Source organism: Tursiops truncatus, chromosome 15 (assembly GCF_011762595.2).
Source record: "Tursiops truncatus isolate mTurTru1 chromosome 15, mTurTru1.mat.Y, whole genome shotgun sequence".
Taxonomy (NCBI): Eukaryota; Metazoa; Chordata; class Mammalia; order Artiodactyla; family Delphinidae; genus Tursiops; species Tursiops truncatus.
In genome coordinates this window covers 63770714-63788312 of record NC_047048.1, presented here as the reverse complement: position 1 = coordinate 63788312, position 17599 = coordinate 63770714, and the positions used below count along the sequence as shown (strand labels likewise).

General features: G+C 45.3%; 1 protein-coding gene across 7 annotated transcripts in view; it reads right to left on the bottom strand.

Moving 5' to 3' along the window:
* The window catches only part of DLGAP4 (DLG associated protein 4), a 69205-nt gene that overhangs the window by 19106 nt on the left and 32500 nt on the right, over positions 1 to 17599 (bottom strand). For 6 of the 7 annotated variants that reach the window (XM_033839134.2, XM_073792956.1, XM_033839133.2 and 3 more), the window contains 2 exons: positions 15698 to 15786; positions 14765 to 15177 (listed from right to left, as the gene is read on the bottom strand). In XM_033839134.2, coding sequence (XP_033695025.1) covers positions 14765 to 15177; positions 15698 to 15786 — 502 coding nt within the window. Of the gene's footprint in view, positions 1 to 3394; positions 6106 to 14764; positions 15178 to 15697; positions 15787 to 17599 lie in introns of all 7 variants that reach the window. The other variant, XR_012326282.1, reaches the window with a different exon arrangement.

Sequence of the window (17599 nt, the reverse complement as noted above, 5' to 3'; positions counted from 1 at the left end):
TCATGAGAAAAACACTCAACAAACTAGGAACTACATGAAACTACATCAACAAAATAAAAGCCATACATGAAAAACCCACAGCGAACATCATACTCCAGGGTGTTTTCTCTAAGATCGAGGATAAGGCAAGGATGCCCACATTCATCACTTTACCTCAACATAGGACTGGAAGTTCTAGCCAGAGCAGTTAGTCAAGAAAAAGAAATAAAAGGCATCCAAATAGGAAAGGAAGAAGTAAAATTATCTCTGTTTGCAGATGATACGATCTTATACATAGAAAACCCTAAAGATTCCACCAAAAAACTCCCGATAGAATAAATGAATTCAGCAAAGTAGGCAGAATACAAAGTCAACACACAAAAATCAGTTGCATTTCTAATACTAACAATAAACAACCTGAAAAGGAAATTACAAAAACGATTCCATTTACAATAGCATCAGAAAGAATAAAATATTTAGGAATTAACTAATTAAGGAGGTGACAGACTTACACAATGAAAACTACAAAACACTGCTGTTTTGTAGTTATTAAGAAGATATGATAAATGGAAACAAGTCCCATGTTCATGAACTGGGACATGTTCATGAACAGTATTAAGTCATTAAGACTTAATACTGTTAAAAAGTCAATACTGGGCTTCCCTGGTGGCGCAGTGGTTGAGGGTCCACCTGCTGATGCAGGGGACACGGGTTCGTGCCCCAGTCTGGGAAGACCCCACATGCCACGGAGCAGCTGGGCCCATGAGCCATGGCCGCTGAGCCTGCGCGTCTGGAGCCTGTGCTCCGCAACGGGAGAGGCCACAGCAGTGAGAGGCCCGCGTACCGCCAAAAAAAAAAAAAGTCAATACTACCCAAAGCAATCTTCAGATTCAATACAATTCCTATCAAAATTCCAATAATGTTTTTTGCAGAAATAGAAAAATCCATCTTAAAATTCATATGGAATCTCAGGGCATCCCAAACATTAAAAGCAATCTTAAAAAAGAATAAAACAGGAGGATTCACACATCCTGATTTCAGAACTTACTACAAAGCCACAATAATCAAATCAGCGTGGTACTGGCCTAAAGACAGACATACAGATCAATGGAATAAAATAGCAGCCCTGAAGTAAACCTTTGCAAACATGATCAAATGATTTGTGACAAGGGTACCAAGCCCACTCAATGGGGAAAGAACAATATTTTCAACAAGTGGTGTGGAGAAAACTGGATATCCACATGCAAAAAAGTGAAGTTAGATTGTTATGTGATACCATAACTCAAAATAGATCAAGAACCTAAATTTAAAACCTAAAACAACAAAATTCTTATAAGAAAATATAGGACAAAAGCTTCAGGACATTGGATTTGGCAATGATTTCTTAGCCCTAACACCAAAGGCACAGGGAAACAACGAAAAAATAGAAAAACTGGACTTCCTGAAAATTTAAAAATTTTGTTCACTAAAAGTCATTACGTACAGAGTAAAAGGGTAACTCACAGAATGGAAGAAAATATTTGCAAGTCATATATCTGGATGAGGGATTAATATTTAGAATATATAGAGAACTCCTAAAACTTAACAACCAAAGAAATCCCAACCTGATTCAAAAATGGGCAAATGACTTCAACACACATTTCTCCCCCCAAAAAATCAAATGGCCAACAAACATATGACAAGATGCTCAACATGACTAATTATTAGAGAAATGCAAATCAAAACTACAATGAGGTATCACCTCACACCGGTCAGAATGGCCATCATCAAAAAATCTACAAACAATAAATGCTGGAGAGGGTGTGGACAAAAGGCAACCCTCCTACACTGTTGGTGGGAATGTAAATTTTTTCCTTAAAAAACTATAAATAGAGCTGCCCTTTGATTCAGCAATCCCACTTCTTGGGCATATATCTGGAGAAAACCATAATGCAGAAAGATACATGCACCCCAATGTTCATTACAGTGCTATTTACAATAGTCAAGACATGGAAACAACATAAATGTCCATTGACAGAGGAGTGGATAAAGAAGATGTGGTACATATATACAATGGAATATTACTCAGCCATAAAAAAGAATGAAATAATGCCATTTGCAGCAACATGGATGGACCTAGAGATTGTCACACTGAGTGAAGTCAGACAGAGAAAGATAAATATCATACGGTATCACTTATATGTGGAATCTAAAAAAATGGTACAAATGAACTTATTTACGAAACAGAAATACACTCACAGATGTAGAAAACAAACCTATGGTTACCAGGGGGCAAGGGGGAAAGGGATAAATTGGGAGATTGGGATTGACATACACTACTGTATATAAAATAGCTAACTAATAGGACCTACTGTATAGCACAGGGAACTCTACCCAATACTCTGTAATGACCTATATGGGAAAAGAATATTAAAAAAGTGGATATATGTATATGTATAACTGATTCACGTTGCTGTACACCTGAAACACAACACTGTAAATCAACTATACTCCAATAAAAATTAAAAATAAAACTACGATGAGATACCACCTCATACGCATTAGGAAGGCCACTATCAAAAGAAAACAAAACAGCAAGTGTTGGCAGGGATGTGGAGAAACTGTAATTCTTGTGCACTATTGGCAGGAATGTAAAATAGCACAGCTTCTGTGCTGTACAACAATGTGAATGCACTTAATACCACTGAACTGGACACTTAAAAATGGTTAAGATGGGGCTTCCCTGGTGGCGCAGTGGCTGAGAGTCCACCTGCCGATGCAGGGGACACGGGTTCGTGCCCTGGTCCGGGAAGATCCCACATGCCATGGAGCAGATGGGCCCGTGAGCCATGGCCGCTAAGCCTGCACGTCCGGAGCCTGTGCTCCGCAACAGGAGAGGCCACAACAGTGAGAGGTCCGCGTACCGCAAAAAAACAAAACCCCAAAAAACAAAAATAATAGTGATAAAAACATCATTAATTTCGTGAATTCCCTGGTGGTCCACTGCAGGGGGCCAGGGAACTAAGATCCCGCAAGCTGTGTGGCATGGCCAAAAAAACAAGCCAAAAAAAAGTGATAAAGACATCATTAATTTTAGGAATTCCCTGACGGTCCAGTGGTTAGGACTCGGTGCTTTCACTGCAGGGGGCCCAGGTTCAATCCATGGTTGGGGAACTAAGATCCCACAAGCATTCATATATATATATAAATATATAAAATAAAACAATATATATATGACATAGTATTAAGTATCCACATATATAAAGAGCTACAAATCAATTTTCAAAACACTGACAATGCAATAGAAAAATGAACTATCTGGGCAATTCATAGGAGAAAAAGTTGAAAGAGCCAATAAACTAATGAAAATATGCATAGCTTCTCAAATAACAAAGTAAATACAAAATAAATCAACCAGATATACTTTTCCACTTACCAAATAATTAATTTAGAGTCTGACGGGATCAAGCATCAGTGAGGATATCAGAGAAATGGAAATTTTCCAACACTGTTGGTGTAAGGATACACTGGTATAATCTTTGGAGAGCGATCAGGCAGAACTGATTAAAATATAAAATGTTTCCATCCATCCAGCAATTCTGTCCAAGGAAGGTAAGTATCCTAGAGAGATTCTCTCACATATGATGCCAAGAAAGACGTGTGCCAAGAAGCTGATAAAACACTGAAAACACCTAAACACCCATCATCAGGAACGTGGGCAAAGAAAATGCAGTATTTCATGTATCTCACTGAACACGTCACAGAATTTAACCAAACTGAAGCAGATCTGTATGCGTCAAACTAGACAGAACTTCACAACACACTGTTCAGTAGTAAAAGCGCTCTTTGTAACTGCTGCATATTAGATTGAACTGGTTCTGTATTGTGGCAGACTGTATTTTCCAAAGATGACCCCAGCAGTGTCTCCTGTCTCTCGAGTTCTTCTAGAACCCTGACACTCCCCTATCAAGAGGCGGGGTCTAATTCTCCCCGTCCTTGAACCTGGGTGGGCTTGTGACTTCTTGTCGCCAGTAAAATACAGCGGTAGAGATCCCAGGTGAGTTCTGAGGCGAGGTCATCAAAGGCAAGGCAGCCTTGTTAGCCTGGAGCCCGGAGCCAACAGGTTAGAAGTCTGACTGCCCCGAGGCTGCCCGTGAGGAAGCAAAGTCCCGTGGAGGAGAGATACACAGGGGCCCCGGCAAGCAGTCCTGCTCTTTAGGTCACTCTGGTCTAGGCACCAGGCATGTGAGTGAACTGCCTTCAGGTAATTCCTTTCCTCGGCTATCAGGCCCTGAGTCATCCCAGCCGAGGCCCCAGACATCTTGGAGCAGAGATGAGATGTTCTTGCCATGCTCCTGCTGAATTGCTGACCTACTGTTACAGCCATAACCATAATAAAATGCTGGTTGTTTTATGTCACTAAGTTTGAGGTCAGTTTTTATGCAACAAAGGTAACTGAACACTTAGTGATAGGCAGTGAGGGGCCTGCTTTATTACAAATAATACAGCAAAGACAGCCTTGTATACGCCTCTACACACAAACTAGTTCTTTAGGGGAGGTCCTAAAAAGGAGACCTGCACTCAGAACTGCCCACTGGTGAAAGTGGAGGAGGCTACAATGCCTGTTTCTAGTAATATTAATATCAACATTAACGACAACAACTGTAATAAATGCTACCACCTCTTGGGTTCTTGCCAAGGGCTTTGTGTTTCTAATCTTACATTCATACACAGTCCTGTGGGGTTGGTATTGGTCCACCCAATTCACAGGTGAGGAAGTGGAGGCCTGGAGAACTGAGGTGACTCACCCAAGGTCTCTTAGTTTCCTTCCTCGCCAGAGCTGGGGAAATGGGATGGCAGGCCCCTTCCCTCAGGCTGCTAGCTCTATGTCTACCCTTGTTCACCTCTCATCTCCCAGCACTGAGGCTAGAGGTGTGGCCTTTTCGGCTCCTGGCCTGGGCTGCGTCTATCCACAAGTTAGGGTGATGGTGACAGCAGATGCAGCAGACACGGCTGCCGTTCACCACCAAGCACTCCGCATACACAGGGTCTCATCTTATCCCCACTACAGGCTGAGGGTGGGGTCATTATCGCCACTGAACAATGGGGGGAAGCAGGCTCAGATGTGCCCAAGGTCACACAGCTGTTGAGTGGCAGAGCACTTCACCTCCATTTGTTTGTTTCTTCTTCAAGACACGATTCTAATAGCTCCAACCTCACTGGATAGCCGGGAGTAAACAAGACGATGAATGCCGAGTGCTGGCTCATGGTAGGCCACCCAGCGTTCAAGGCTCTCTGATTCTCCACTCACTCTGGAACGATCCTGATCAACCCCCTGGCCACAGGAGTTCCCAGACTACGCTGAAGCGTTCATTTCATCCGCATCTCCTTCAACAGCAAGAAAGACATCTGCACAACTTGACCTCTGTAATCTTGCTTCCTCATGAGCCCCTCCTTATCCAGCCAAGCACGCCCTGCCTCCGCCTCCCTCTTTCAAGTTGATGACCTCTCCATCCACCTGTGGCCCAAACCAGGGAAGCTGGAGGGATTCACCTGACTCCAACCCTGTGCCCCTTTAGCCGGTCCATTCAGAACGTTCAGAAAATTTCTTGTTTATCCATTCCTTCCTCTTCCACCCCACCACCCTGGTCTCCCTGTTTCCAAAGCTTTTTCCACACAGCAATCAAGGGTGATCTTTCTAAAAAGAAAATCTGACCATCTCACTGTTGCTTCAGATCCCCCAGCTGCTCTCCCCTGCCTGGAGGGTAATGCCCAATACTTTGATCTGATATTTGAGGCCCTTCTCAGTCAGCTTCCTACTCTTGTGACCCACCATCCCCCTCTTCCCACCCCTTTCTTTTCACTTGTGATTCCTGGACCTGCCCTGCACTTCCTGCTTCTGTGCCTTTGCACGTGCTACTCCCTCCATCTGGAATCCCTGCCCTCTCCCCCTGCCTGTAAATATCCTCCAAGCTTCTGCACGATATGAAGGTATCATGTTCTCCTTGAGGTACCTCCTTGGTGAAGCTCTTCCACACATGTAAGAACAGTGACATTAAAACTTGTGGCCATAAGTCAGACAGGGCCTTGGGTGGACGTACACAATTTGATCAGAAAGCATGGTGGTGTCAACGAAGAATTGTGGTCCTAAGAGATAGGAAATGTCATTATTCACAACAGACAAAAAGATGGAAGCAACCCAAGCATCCACGGACACATGAATGGATAAGCAAAATGTGGTCTCTCCATACAATAGAATATTACTCAGCCTTAAAAAGGAACGAAATTCTGATACCAGCTGTAACACGAATGAATCTTGAGGACATTATGCTAAGTGAAATAAGCCACTCACAGAAGGACAAAGACCGTATGATTCCACTTGTATGAGGGACCCAGAGTAGTCAGATTCAGAGACAGAAAGTAGAATGGTGGTTGCCAAGGGCTGGGAGAGGGAGAATGGGGAGTTAGCATTAATAGGTACAGAGTGTCAGTTTGGGAAGATGAAAAGTTCTGGAGATGGATGGTGGTATAACACAAAATCCACTCAAGAGATGCAGCCACCTGCATGGGTGTTACTGATTTACCTGAGCAGTCAGAATACTTATCATGAATCTAAGGGACAGGGCAACGTGACCACATCTATCTTTAAGTTAGAGTCACTGATGTAGGGCTGTGAAAAGGGCTCCATCCAGAGGTTGGGTTCAACAGCAGGGGTTGAGGGCTGCTTATTAAGAAATGTCATCATGTTGAAAGAGCACCCCTCCCCCCATAACATTACAGGAAGGTAATACCAATACTGTTTGACGTGACATATGCTTAGCAGGTAAGCATCTTCTCAATCCAGAAAGAATTAGAATTAAGTGTAGTACAGAAAAGTTTAACCTGCTGCACCAACACTGAGTCACTAAGGTATCCGCGCACACCCACCCAGGCTTATTCTCCTCATCTGCGCCGTCCAATACAACGGCCCCCGGCCATTTGCAGCAAGCGAGCACCGGCAATGTTGTTTCTCTGGATTGAGATGTACGATAAAGTAAAATATGCACTGGTTTTTAAGTACTTAGCATGAAAAGGAATGTAACACCTCAATAATTCTGTATGTTGAAACACTACTATTTTGGACATACTGTGTAAGATAACTTACAAAAATTATTTTCACCTATTTCTTTTTGCTTTTGAAATGCAGCTCCTAGAACATTTAAAGCACATGGCTCACATTATATTTTTACCAAATAGCGCTGCTCTAGATGCTCTGACCCTAGGCCACCGGGCAGGGTCAATGGCAGACGGCATGGAGTGAATGATAGTCTGCGAGCTCCCTCCCTCTACCCTGCACCTGGAATGCCAGCAACCAGACACATGCCCCCAAAGAAACTAGAGGATTCTTTTCTGAAGAAGATTCTGAAGGATTCTGGAGAAAAGATACTGACATTTCAAGATCTTCTAAGGCAAAGGCCAGTTTGTCACCGAATCACGCTAAAGCAGGACGCCCTTAAACTTAGATGGGCAACAAACCACTTTAGTTCAATGTCAGCAGAACCTGTCACATTGTCACCAATAGAAATCAAAGATAATTTCATATCACATTACAGTGGTCACAGTTATCTTGAAATAATGTTTACTGTCATCATTACTTTAAAATTATAGTAATTTTAGACTGACTGCTGGACTGTATTACTTAATGCCTTAACAAAGAAGTATATATAGTATTATCATATCACAAATTTATTCACTATTTTAGAAACTGTATATTAATGTAATTGGTTCCCTTTATCTTGATATAATTTTTGAAATTAATTAATTTATTTAATTTTGGCTGCGTTGGGTCTTCGTTGCGGTGCGTGGGCTTCTCATTGTGGTGGCTTCTCTTGTTGCGGAGCACAGGGCTCTAGGTGCGTGGGCTTCAGCTGTCGTGGCACGTGGGTTCTAGAGCTCAGGCTCAGTAGTGTAGTACATGGGCTTAGTTGCTCCGTGGCATGTGGAATCCTCCCGGCCCAGGGCTCGAACCCGTGTCCCCTGCATTGGCAGGCGGATTCTTAACTACTGCACCACCAGGGAAGCCCTGATATAATATTTTTTAATTATTTTTATTTTTGGCTGTGTTGGGTCTTTGTTGCTGCACCTGGGCTTTTCTCTAGTTGTGGCGAGTGGGGGCTACTCTTCATTACGACGTGTGGGCTTCTCGTTAGGTGGCTTCTCTTGCTGCAGAGCACAGGCTCTGGGCGTGCGGGCTTCAGTAGTTGTGGTGCATGGGCTCAGTAGTTGTGGCTTGTGGGCTCTAGAGCACAGGCTCAGTAGTTGTGGCGCACGGGCTTAGTTGCTCCGCAGCATGTGGGATCTTCCCGGATCAGGGCTCGAACCCGTGTCCCCTGCATTGGCAGGCAGATTCTTAACCACTGCGCCACCAGAGAAGCCCTGGATATAATTTTTACTGTATGTTATTTAAAACCAGTTTTCTGAGGTGTCTACAGAAGCCTACCTTTCAACGGGCCCTGCCCACAGAGCTGCCAGTTAGTCTCTCACTGCTTCAATTGTTTTTTTGTCCTAATTTTAATTAGATTAATATACACTCATAGTTTTAAAAATAAATGGAAGCACAGCAATAAATGAAAAATAGATAAATTGGACTTTATCGAAATTAAAGACTTGCACATCAAAGGACACTATGAAGAAAGTGAAAAGACAACCTACAGAATGGGAGAAAATATTTACAAATCATATATCTGACAAGGGTCTATTATCCAGAATATGTAAAGAACTCCTAAACTCTACAACAAAAAGACAAACAACCCAATTAAATAGACTGAATAGATGTTTCTCCGAAGATATACAAATGACCAATAAGAACATGAAAAGAGGCTCAGCATCAGTCATTAGGGAAATGCAAATCAAAATGACAATGGGGACTTCCCTGGTGGTCAAGTGGTTAAGAATTCACCTTCCAATGCAGGGGATATGGGTTCAATCCCTGGTCAGGGAACTAAGATCCCACATGCTGCAGGGCAACTAATCCCGTGCCACAACTACTGAGCTCCAGCACCTCAACTAGAGCCCACGTGCCACAAACTACAGAGCCCACACATCACAACTAGAGAAGAAAAAAACCCATAAGAAACAACTAGAGAGAAGCCCGCACACTGCATTGAAGAGCCCGTGTGCTGCAATGAAAGATCCCGCAGGCCACAACTAAGACCCGATGCAGCCGTAAAAAAATAATAATAATTTAAAAATAAATAAATAAAAAATTTTTTAAAAGGACAATGAGATACCACTTTATACCTACTAGGATGGCTATAATTTTTTTAAAAGATGGAAAATAACAAGTGTTAGCAAAGATATACAGAAATGGGAACGCTTATGCATTGCTGGTGGGAATGTAAAATGGTGCAACTGCTGTGGAAAACATTGGCAATTCCTCAAAAAGCTAGACATAGAATTAATTACCATGTGACCCAGCAATTCCATTCTTAGGTTTAAACCCAAAAGAACTGAAAATAGGACTGAAACAGATTCTCATATCGTGTTCACTGTAGCATTATTCACAGTAGCTGAAAGGTGGAAATAACCCAAGTGTCCATCAACAGACGAATGGACCAAACAAATGTGGTATTTACATACAATGGAATATTATTCAGCTATAAAAAGGAATAAAGTTCTAATATGCTACAACATATGGATGTACCTTGAAAACATGCCAGACACAAAAGGACAAACACTGTATCTTCCCACTTACATGAAAGATCTAGAATAGGGAAATTCATAGAGACAGAAAGTAGATTAGAGGTTACCAGGGACTGGGTGGAGAAGGGAATGGGGAATTATTGCTTAACGGAAACAGAATCTCTATTTGGGGTGATAAAAAAGTTTTGGAAATAGATGTTGGTAATATATAACATTGTGAATATAAGTAATGCCACTGAATTACGCACTTAAAAGTGGTTAGAATGGCAAATTTTATGTTATATACATTTTACAATAAAAAAATGGAGAAAAGTTAAACATAGAATTACCACATGATCCAGCAATTCCACTCCTACGTATGTACTCAAAAGACTTGAACAGAGGTACTCAAACAAAATCTTGTACATTATGAGTTTTATTCTGCTATTAAAGAGGTTTTTTTAAATAATGCCATTCTTTTTATTTCCTTATAAATTTATTTTATTTATTTATTTTTGGCTGCATTGGGTCTTCGTCGCTCCATGCAGGCTTCCTCTAGTTGCGGTGAGCGGGGGCTGCTCTTCGTTGAGGTGCGCAGACTTCTCATTGTGGTGGCTTCTCTTGTTGTGGAGCACAGACTCTAGGTGTGTGGGCTTCAGTAGTTGTGGCTCACAGGCTGTAGAGCGCAGGCTCAGTAGTTGTGGCGCACGGGCTTAGTTGCTCCACAGCATGTGGGATCTTCCCAGGCCAGGGCTCGAACCCGTGTCCCCTGCATTAGCAGGCGGATTCTTAACCACTGCACCACCAGGGAAGTCCCAAAGAGTTTTTATCATGATAGTTAAATAATTATTTCTTCATCTTTGATGTTATTACCATATATTATCAACATACCAGTATATTACCATGACTTTTGCTATTTTATATTATATAGTTTGCTTTTGCTAACTCTAAAATTAAGTTTTATTTTATTATATTTAATTTTTTTAAAGAAATTAACATGCAATTTATAAATTTATTTTATTTATTTTTGGCTGCTTTGGGTCTTTGCTGCTGCATGTGGGCTTTCTCTAGTTGCGGTGAGTGGGGGTTACTCTTCGTTGTGGTGCGTGGGCTTCTCATTGCAGTGGCTTCTCTTGTTGCAGAGCACAGGCTCCAGTAGTTGCGGCATGTGGGCTCAGTAGTTGTGGCACACGGGCTTAGCTGCTCCACAGCATGTGGGATCTTCCCAGACTAGGGCTCGAACCCGTGTCCCCTGCATTGGCAGGCGGATTCTTAACCACTGCACCACCAGGTAAGTCCTTTATTTAATTTTAATTTTAATATTTTGGCTGCGCCGCACAACTTTCGGGATCTTAGTTCCCCAATCAGGGATTGAACCTGAGCCACAGCAGCGAAAGTGCCGAGTCCTAACCACTGGACTGCCAGGGAATTCCAAAGTTTTATTTTAAATTAAATCATAAAATTAAAAAACAGCAAGTGGAACTACTAGGCTTACAACAAAAACAGAAATCTTCTACTCCATCCCTTCCTACCCCTGAGTTAGTTCCTCACTTTTAATATGAATAAACAACTAAAGATCACTGGACATTCCAGGAAAGACTCCAACCCAAAAAGACACATAGAAAAAAGGAGCCTAAAGGAAACAGAGACAACACAGGGACACATGAAAACTTAAGTATATATGTAAATCTTAGAAAGGTAGGAGAAGATACTCTATCCATAAAACAAGGACAAAATATTATGAAAAAAGGAACAGAGTAAGAAAGAGCTCTTATACGAATGGCTGTAGTAAACATCTGATGTACAGAGTTTAGAGATAAATTCAAGAAAACCTCTCAAACTCAACAGATTTCTCCAAAAACAGATACACAAATAGCACTTGCAAAGATGCTATACTTTATTAGCCACCATGGAAACTCAAGTCAAAACCACAGTGAGGGGCTTCCCTGGTGGCGCAGTGGTTGAGAGTCCGCCTGCCCATGCAGGGGAGGCGGGTTCGTGCCCTGGTCCAGGAGGATCCCACATGCCGCGCAGCGGCTGGGCCCGTGAGCCATGGCCGCTGAGCCTGCGCGTCCGGAGCCTGTGCTCCGCAATGGGGAGAGGCAACAACGGTGAGAGGCCCGCGTACCGCAAAAAAACCCACAAAAAAACAAAAACCACAGTGAGGTACTACTATACCCACCTTGATGGCTATAATCAAAAAGAGCAATAATTACAAGTGTTGGTGAGGATGTGGAGAAATTAGAACCTTCGTGTGCTGCTGGTGGGAATGTTAAATGGTGCAGCCACTGTGGAAGAGTTTAGCAGGTTCCTCAAAAAGTTAAACACAGAATTATCATATGACCCAGCAATTCCACTCCTACTTGTATACCCAAAGGAAATGAACATAGATCCACACAAAAACCTGTACACAAATGTGCACAGCAGCATTATTCATACTAGCCCAAAAGTGGAAACAATTCAAATGTCCATCAACAGATAAATGTATAAATAAAATGTAGTATTATCCATAAAACGGAATATTACTCCACAATAAGGAAGAACTGATACATGCTATAACATGGATGAACCTTAAAAACATGCAGCAAAAGAAGCCAGACACAAAAGGCCTGTCACACAATCATACTGTATGACTCCATTTACATAAATGTCCAGAATAGGCAAATCCACGAGACAGAATTAGTGGTTGCTAAGAGCTAGTGGGGAGGAGGGGACGAGGAGTGACTGCTTATGGTCACGGGGTTTCTTTTTGGAGTGATGGAAATGTTCAGAATTTAGATAACAGTGATGGTTGCACAACATTATGAGTGCACTAACTGCCACTGAACTGTATACTTTAAAAGGGTAAATTTTATGGCATGTGAATTATATCTCAATAAAGTTGTTATAGCGTGGGAAAAATAAGAAAAAAAAAAAAAAAAGAAAGCCTTCCAGAAAGAGACACAACAAAAAGATAAGAGAAAGAAAAGATCAGAGACAGGATCAACTCAGCAGATCCAACATGTGAGTGACAGGAACTTCAGAGAGAGAAAACAGAACAAGTGGAAGTGAGGAAATTATTTTAAAAAATTAATGCAAGACTATTTCTGCAAGAAACAAAAGACCTGAGTCTCCACATAAAAGTGGCCTATTAACTACTGGCACAAAGACCCATTCCAGGGCACATCACTGAGAAATTTCATAAGAGAGGTAAAGTGAAGATCCTAACAGATCCTAACAGCTTCCAGAGATAAAATAATACAAAGGACTGAGACCTGGAATGGCCTCAAACTGTTCATCGCAAGTAATGGAAGCTAAACATAATACGGCCTCTTTAAGATTCTGAGGGAAAGTTACTTTCAACTTTAATATTTATATATAAATTATATCTATATTTATACACAAAAATAATTTGTATTTACTATTTTCAACTTCACACCCAGCCAAATTATATGAGGTCTGAATAAAGACATACAGTTTCCAAAAATTTATCTCCAACTGAAGGTGTGCTCCCGTAAAGTGAGGGGCTAAAACCAGGAAAGCGGAAGACCATGTTGTCCAAAAAAGCAGGGTGTCCATCACAGTAAAGTAGCCAAGGGCAGTCCCAGGTGACGAAAAGGGAAGTCTCTGGACAGCAGCCTGGCAGCAGGCCCAGAAAGCAAGCTGGCCAGATCAGGGCAGAGGACAGAGGGCACCAGGAAAAATAGGAGATCATGAGATTATCTGATACGTTTGCACACCTGGAAAATAATATTGATGAGGGGCTGGCCGATCTGGTGGAGCATGTGAAAAAAATTACAAATAAGAGCTTAGAAAATAAAGTGCATAAAAAAAATGAGGCAACCATTCATTCTAGGAAAAACAAAATGTATAAGAAAATGAAATCATTAATATACTACAAGGCTCTGTAGTGAACATCATTTACATGCTCATAGCAAACAGAAATATTGGTTGTTTTTTAACCCCAAACTGATGTAATATACGGAGGGTGGGGCACAGGAAGTGGAGGTGACAGAGCTAAATACTGAGCTATTATAGTAGAGATCAATACATAGTGACGATTAATTTGAGAGGAAATAAAAGGTAATCCCATTTAAAAATGAAAAAGAAATATGAAGGTAAATACCAGAATACACAGTTGACGAGAGCTGCAAGTGGGGAAGGCTGAGGAAGGGCAGAGGGCTGGATGGTTTCTGTTAGAAGCCATTTAGTGCTCTCTCTGATCCTTGCCCCTGTTCTGATTTTGTAAATACTAGTATTGTAAAAGGTTGTTAGGTATATAGCTCACAACAGTTCCCTGCACACCAGCGGGTGTGACATCAAAGCTGGGGACTGGCCTAGAGAGAGTGAAAACAAGGCCTCTGAGTCATCAAGGGGTGGTTTCCCCAGGCCCTGCCCCACCAGGGGTCAGTGGGATGCTGGCTCCATCCCTTCTGGATACCCCGGAGACCTGTGCTTCCTGCACGGTCTGTGAAGGGGAGCCATCTAGGGGCCGGAGCTTCCCAGGGGCCTGCCTCCAAACCACCCCTCCCCTGTATCAAACACCTGTGAATCTAGGCTCCCTACGTATTTCTAGCTCTTTCTAGAACTATTCTCTAATTTCTCGGGGGAATTTTTGGAAACAGGCATGGTATAGACAGAAGCCTAAGTGGGAAAGTAGATGACCTCTGTCTAACCCATTCATAGTTCTTCACACCCTGCTGAGGTTCAGTTAGATCCCTGGTGCTTGGTACACAGTAGGTGCTCAATAAGGAGCCGCCAAAGGCATAATTATGGTGCCAGCTTTCTGTGTCCGGCACTTCATCGGGCCCTGAACACGCACCGCCGCATCAGAGGGTAGGATTATCTCCACGTTACAGGTAAGGAAACTGAGGCTCAAGGAACCTGCCCAAGGTCACTTCACTAGTAAGGGAAGAGCTAGGATTCAAACCCGGGGGCTGCTGACCCCACAGCCAGTGCAACTAGCAGCTGCTGCCGTAAATCCTTTCTGGAAAAAGGTTTGGTTAGGTCGGTGGATGGATGGAAGAAAGGAAAGAATGAGAATAAGGGGTGGAATCACAACCGACCCAGGAAGAGAACCTAAGAACCCCCACCCCCACCTCGGAGGCTGGGGCTGGCACCCGCACCCCTCCCACCCCGCCCCCGGGGCCGGCCTCACAGCGCCCACCTTCTTCAGAGAGGCTGTTCTCTTTGGTCTCCTTGTCCATCTGGCAGCACCAGCCTTCCAGCCGCTCCGTTTCTGCCTGAAGCAGCTTCAAGAACCAGTAGCCGTCCCGGCGGCAGGCACCTGGCTGTGCTGGCTCCGCGGGGGAGCTGGAGGACGTCTCCAGCCAGGGGTCGGGCGGGGGCAGCGAGGATGCCTCTAAGGCAGGGTCGCTGTCGTCTCCATAGGAGAGGTTGCGCTTGATCTGGGCAATCCTGGGGGTCTGCCGGGGGCCGGCATCGATGCTGATGGAGTCGGGGTGTGGGGTGCAGTCCGGGAGGCTCCTCTCAGATGACTTACAGCTTGAGTCGTTGGCATCCTGGGTATCCGAGTCGGTGTCCCGTCGGGAGGACATGCTGTGAGAGGGGGCGCTGCTTCTGTGGGTGCGGGGTGGAGTGGGGTGGGGACAGTAAGGGGTGAGTCACCCAGAGGGCCAGAGACCAGAGGCCACCCCGACCCGGACACACGGGAGACAGAGAAACGGATGCATCGTCTGCTCACCATGCGCCTGAAGCGGGTCCCACAGCCCCCGTCTCATTCTCTGCTCAGCCCCCGCCCCGCCCACACGCACACGCACACACAGACAAGGTCATAAGGTTGCCTGTTTACTGCACTGGGGCCAGGACGCCCACCAACATCGGGGTGCCAGGCCATGTCTCTGCCCGGCCTCGGCCCCCGTGGCTGATTAATCTCACAGAGCAAGCGCTCGTTGAGCACGCCCGCCCACCCAGCCTCCCACACCTGGGCCACCGCCCGCACCCCAAACCCAGCTCGGTTACTAGAAATCCAGCAAGGAGAAGTGGGTTAGGGAGAGCAGGAGGAGAAGGCGCAGGAGAGGGGAGAGCAGAGGGAGGGAGAGGAGAGGGGAGAGGCAGCCAACACCTCGGTGCCACTTACCGCCAGTCGTCCTCTACCTGAACCCCGATGGACTGGAATTTGGTAGCGGGACTGGGCTCCTCTTTTGGCACTGGCTGAACGCAGTCAACCTTATTGAAGGACAACGACAGCAACGGCACGGAGACAAAGACAAAAATAAAGAACAAACACCACACTTGCTGCTGAAATTCACGTTAGGGGGACGACGCAAACGGACGTGTGGACAGACAGACACGAGGCATGCGGACACTGCACGTGGGCCCGAGGCCGGACCAGGTTAAGCCGGGCACTGCTCATTCGCGCGGAGGCGGGCGGGCAGGTGGGTGGGAGGTGGGATGGGGTGGAGATGACTGGCTTTCCCTACTCTGAGGAGGGTGCCATCACATCGATCGCTTTGGGTCCGTTGTCCTCCGAGAGGTGGGAATCGTTCCTTCTAGTCCTCTCCTTCACACGCATCAGAGAGAAGAAAAGAAAAAAGGACAACGAAAGAGAAAGAAAACACACACACACAAAGCCACAGCCGTTATCTGGTGTAGTTGAAGCGGGGCTGTCTCGAGGCACAGATCGCTCCCCCAACCCTGCAGGTGAAGGGCAGGCTGGAGGCGCCGGCACTAGGGGCGCACCTCGGACAGCAGTTCTGGATTTGAAAGCTGCAACGAAGGCAAGAGCCGGCCAAGTCCCTGGGCCCCTGGGATGCCGGCCCTGGGCCTCGATCACACTTGGCTGAGGTCACCTTCAGCACTGGGTGGGCCAGGGGAGCCACGTGCAAAGCTGGCACTCTTTCTCTATACCAGTGATGCCCTGGGCCTACCTTTCTTTTCCGGGACAGAGGTACGTGGCCACGGAGCAGCCAGGTCAGCCCCTCCGCCACCGCTCATGAATGAGGGAGAACACACACTTGACCCAGGGCTCGAGGCACCAAGGGGTGGGACGAGAGTTGTAGGGGTGTCCTTGGAAATAGGAGACTCTCGTCTCTTGGCTTCACAGAGGCCAGGGAGGCTTTCCCGGGCAGGGACTGAGCACCAGGCTCCTCCTTGCCATGGGGGTGCAGCTGCATTTCTCCTTCAGCAAGAGCCAGCTCAGAGGATGCAATATCACCGGATCTCAAGAAGCTGCCTGGAGAGCATGGAGTGCGGGTGGGGTGAACCCGGGGGAGAAGCCTGGATGGGCCCAAGAGCCAGAGTACTCAGCCCCGTGTGAACTGCCGAGTGAAAGGATCAGGGTGAGTCTAACTCTCTCAGGTCTTCTGGAAAGATAAGAACATCCGGTTTGGCCAAGGAGAGGGTGGGGCTGCCCAAACAAAGACCCTGGGACTAGACTATTTTCTGTATTCCTTAGTCTCTCCTGAGAGCTGTACAGGACAGGGGCCGGACCCCTTATGAAGGAGCCCAGAAAACTGGATAGTCTCCTGGCCGACTTTCTTCTTGTATATGTGCCCAAATTTTTCCTCTCCAAGAGGCAAGTGCAAGAAATCGGCCGGTGAGCCATCTCTGGTCCATTCTGCCCCCCTTTGAGTCCCATGTTCCTTCTGTAATTTTGGTGCTTTGTCATCTACTCGGCCATGCCCCACTGCGCAGGGGTGGCTGGGGAAATGGAGATCCTGTCCAATCTAAGCCACAATGCACACCACCTGGACCTCCTTGATCGCCCTCTGGGTTTGGAGGGGCTCTGCCTCCCCCAAGCTCTTAGCTCACTGTAGCTGCCCTCCCTCCCTGCCCTGAGTATGCTCCACTTTAGTCTGGATTTAGAGCAACTCTTGAAAGCTGCAAGGCAGGGCCCAAGTTTTCCCCACTCAGCTAACAGCAGGCAGATTACTGATGTTAAGTGCATGCAGGAGGTGCAATGAAGCAGTGGAGGGGAAGCTGGCGCACCCTGCCCTGCTGTGTGCCCTGGCCATGGGCGCACAGTGAGCCTGGCTTCCTG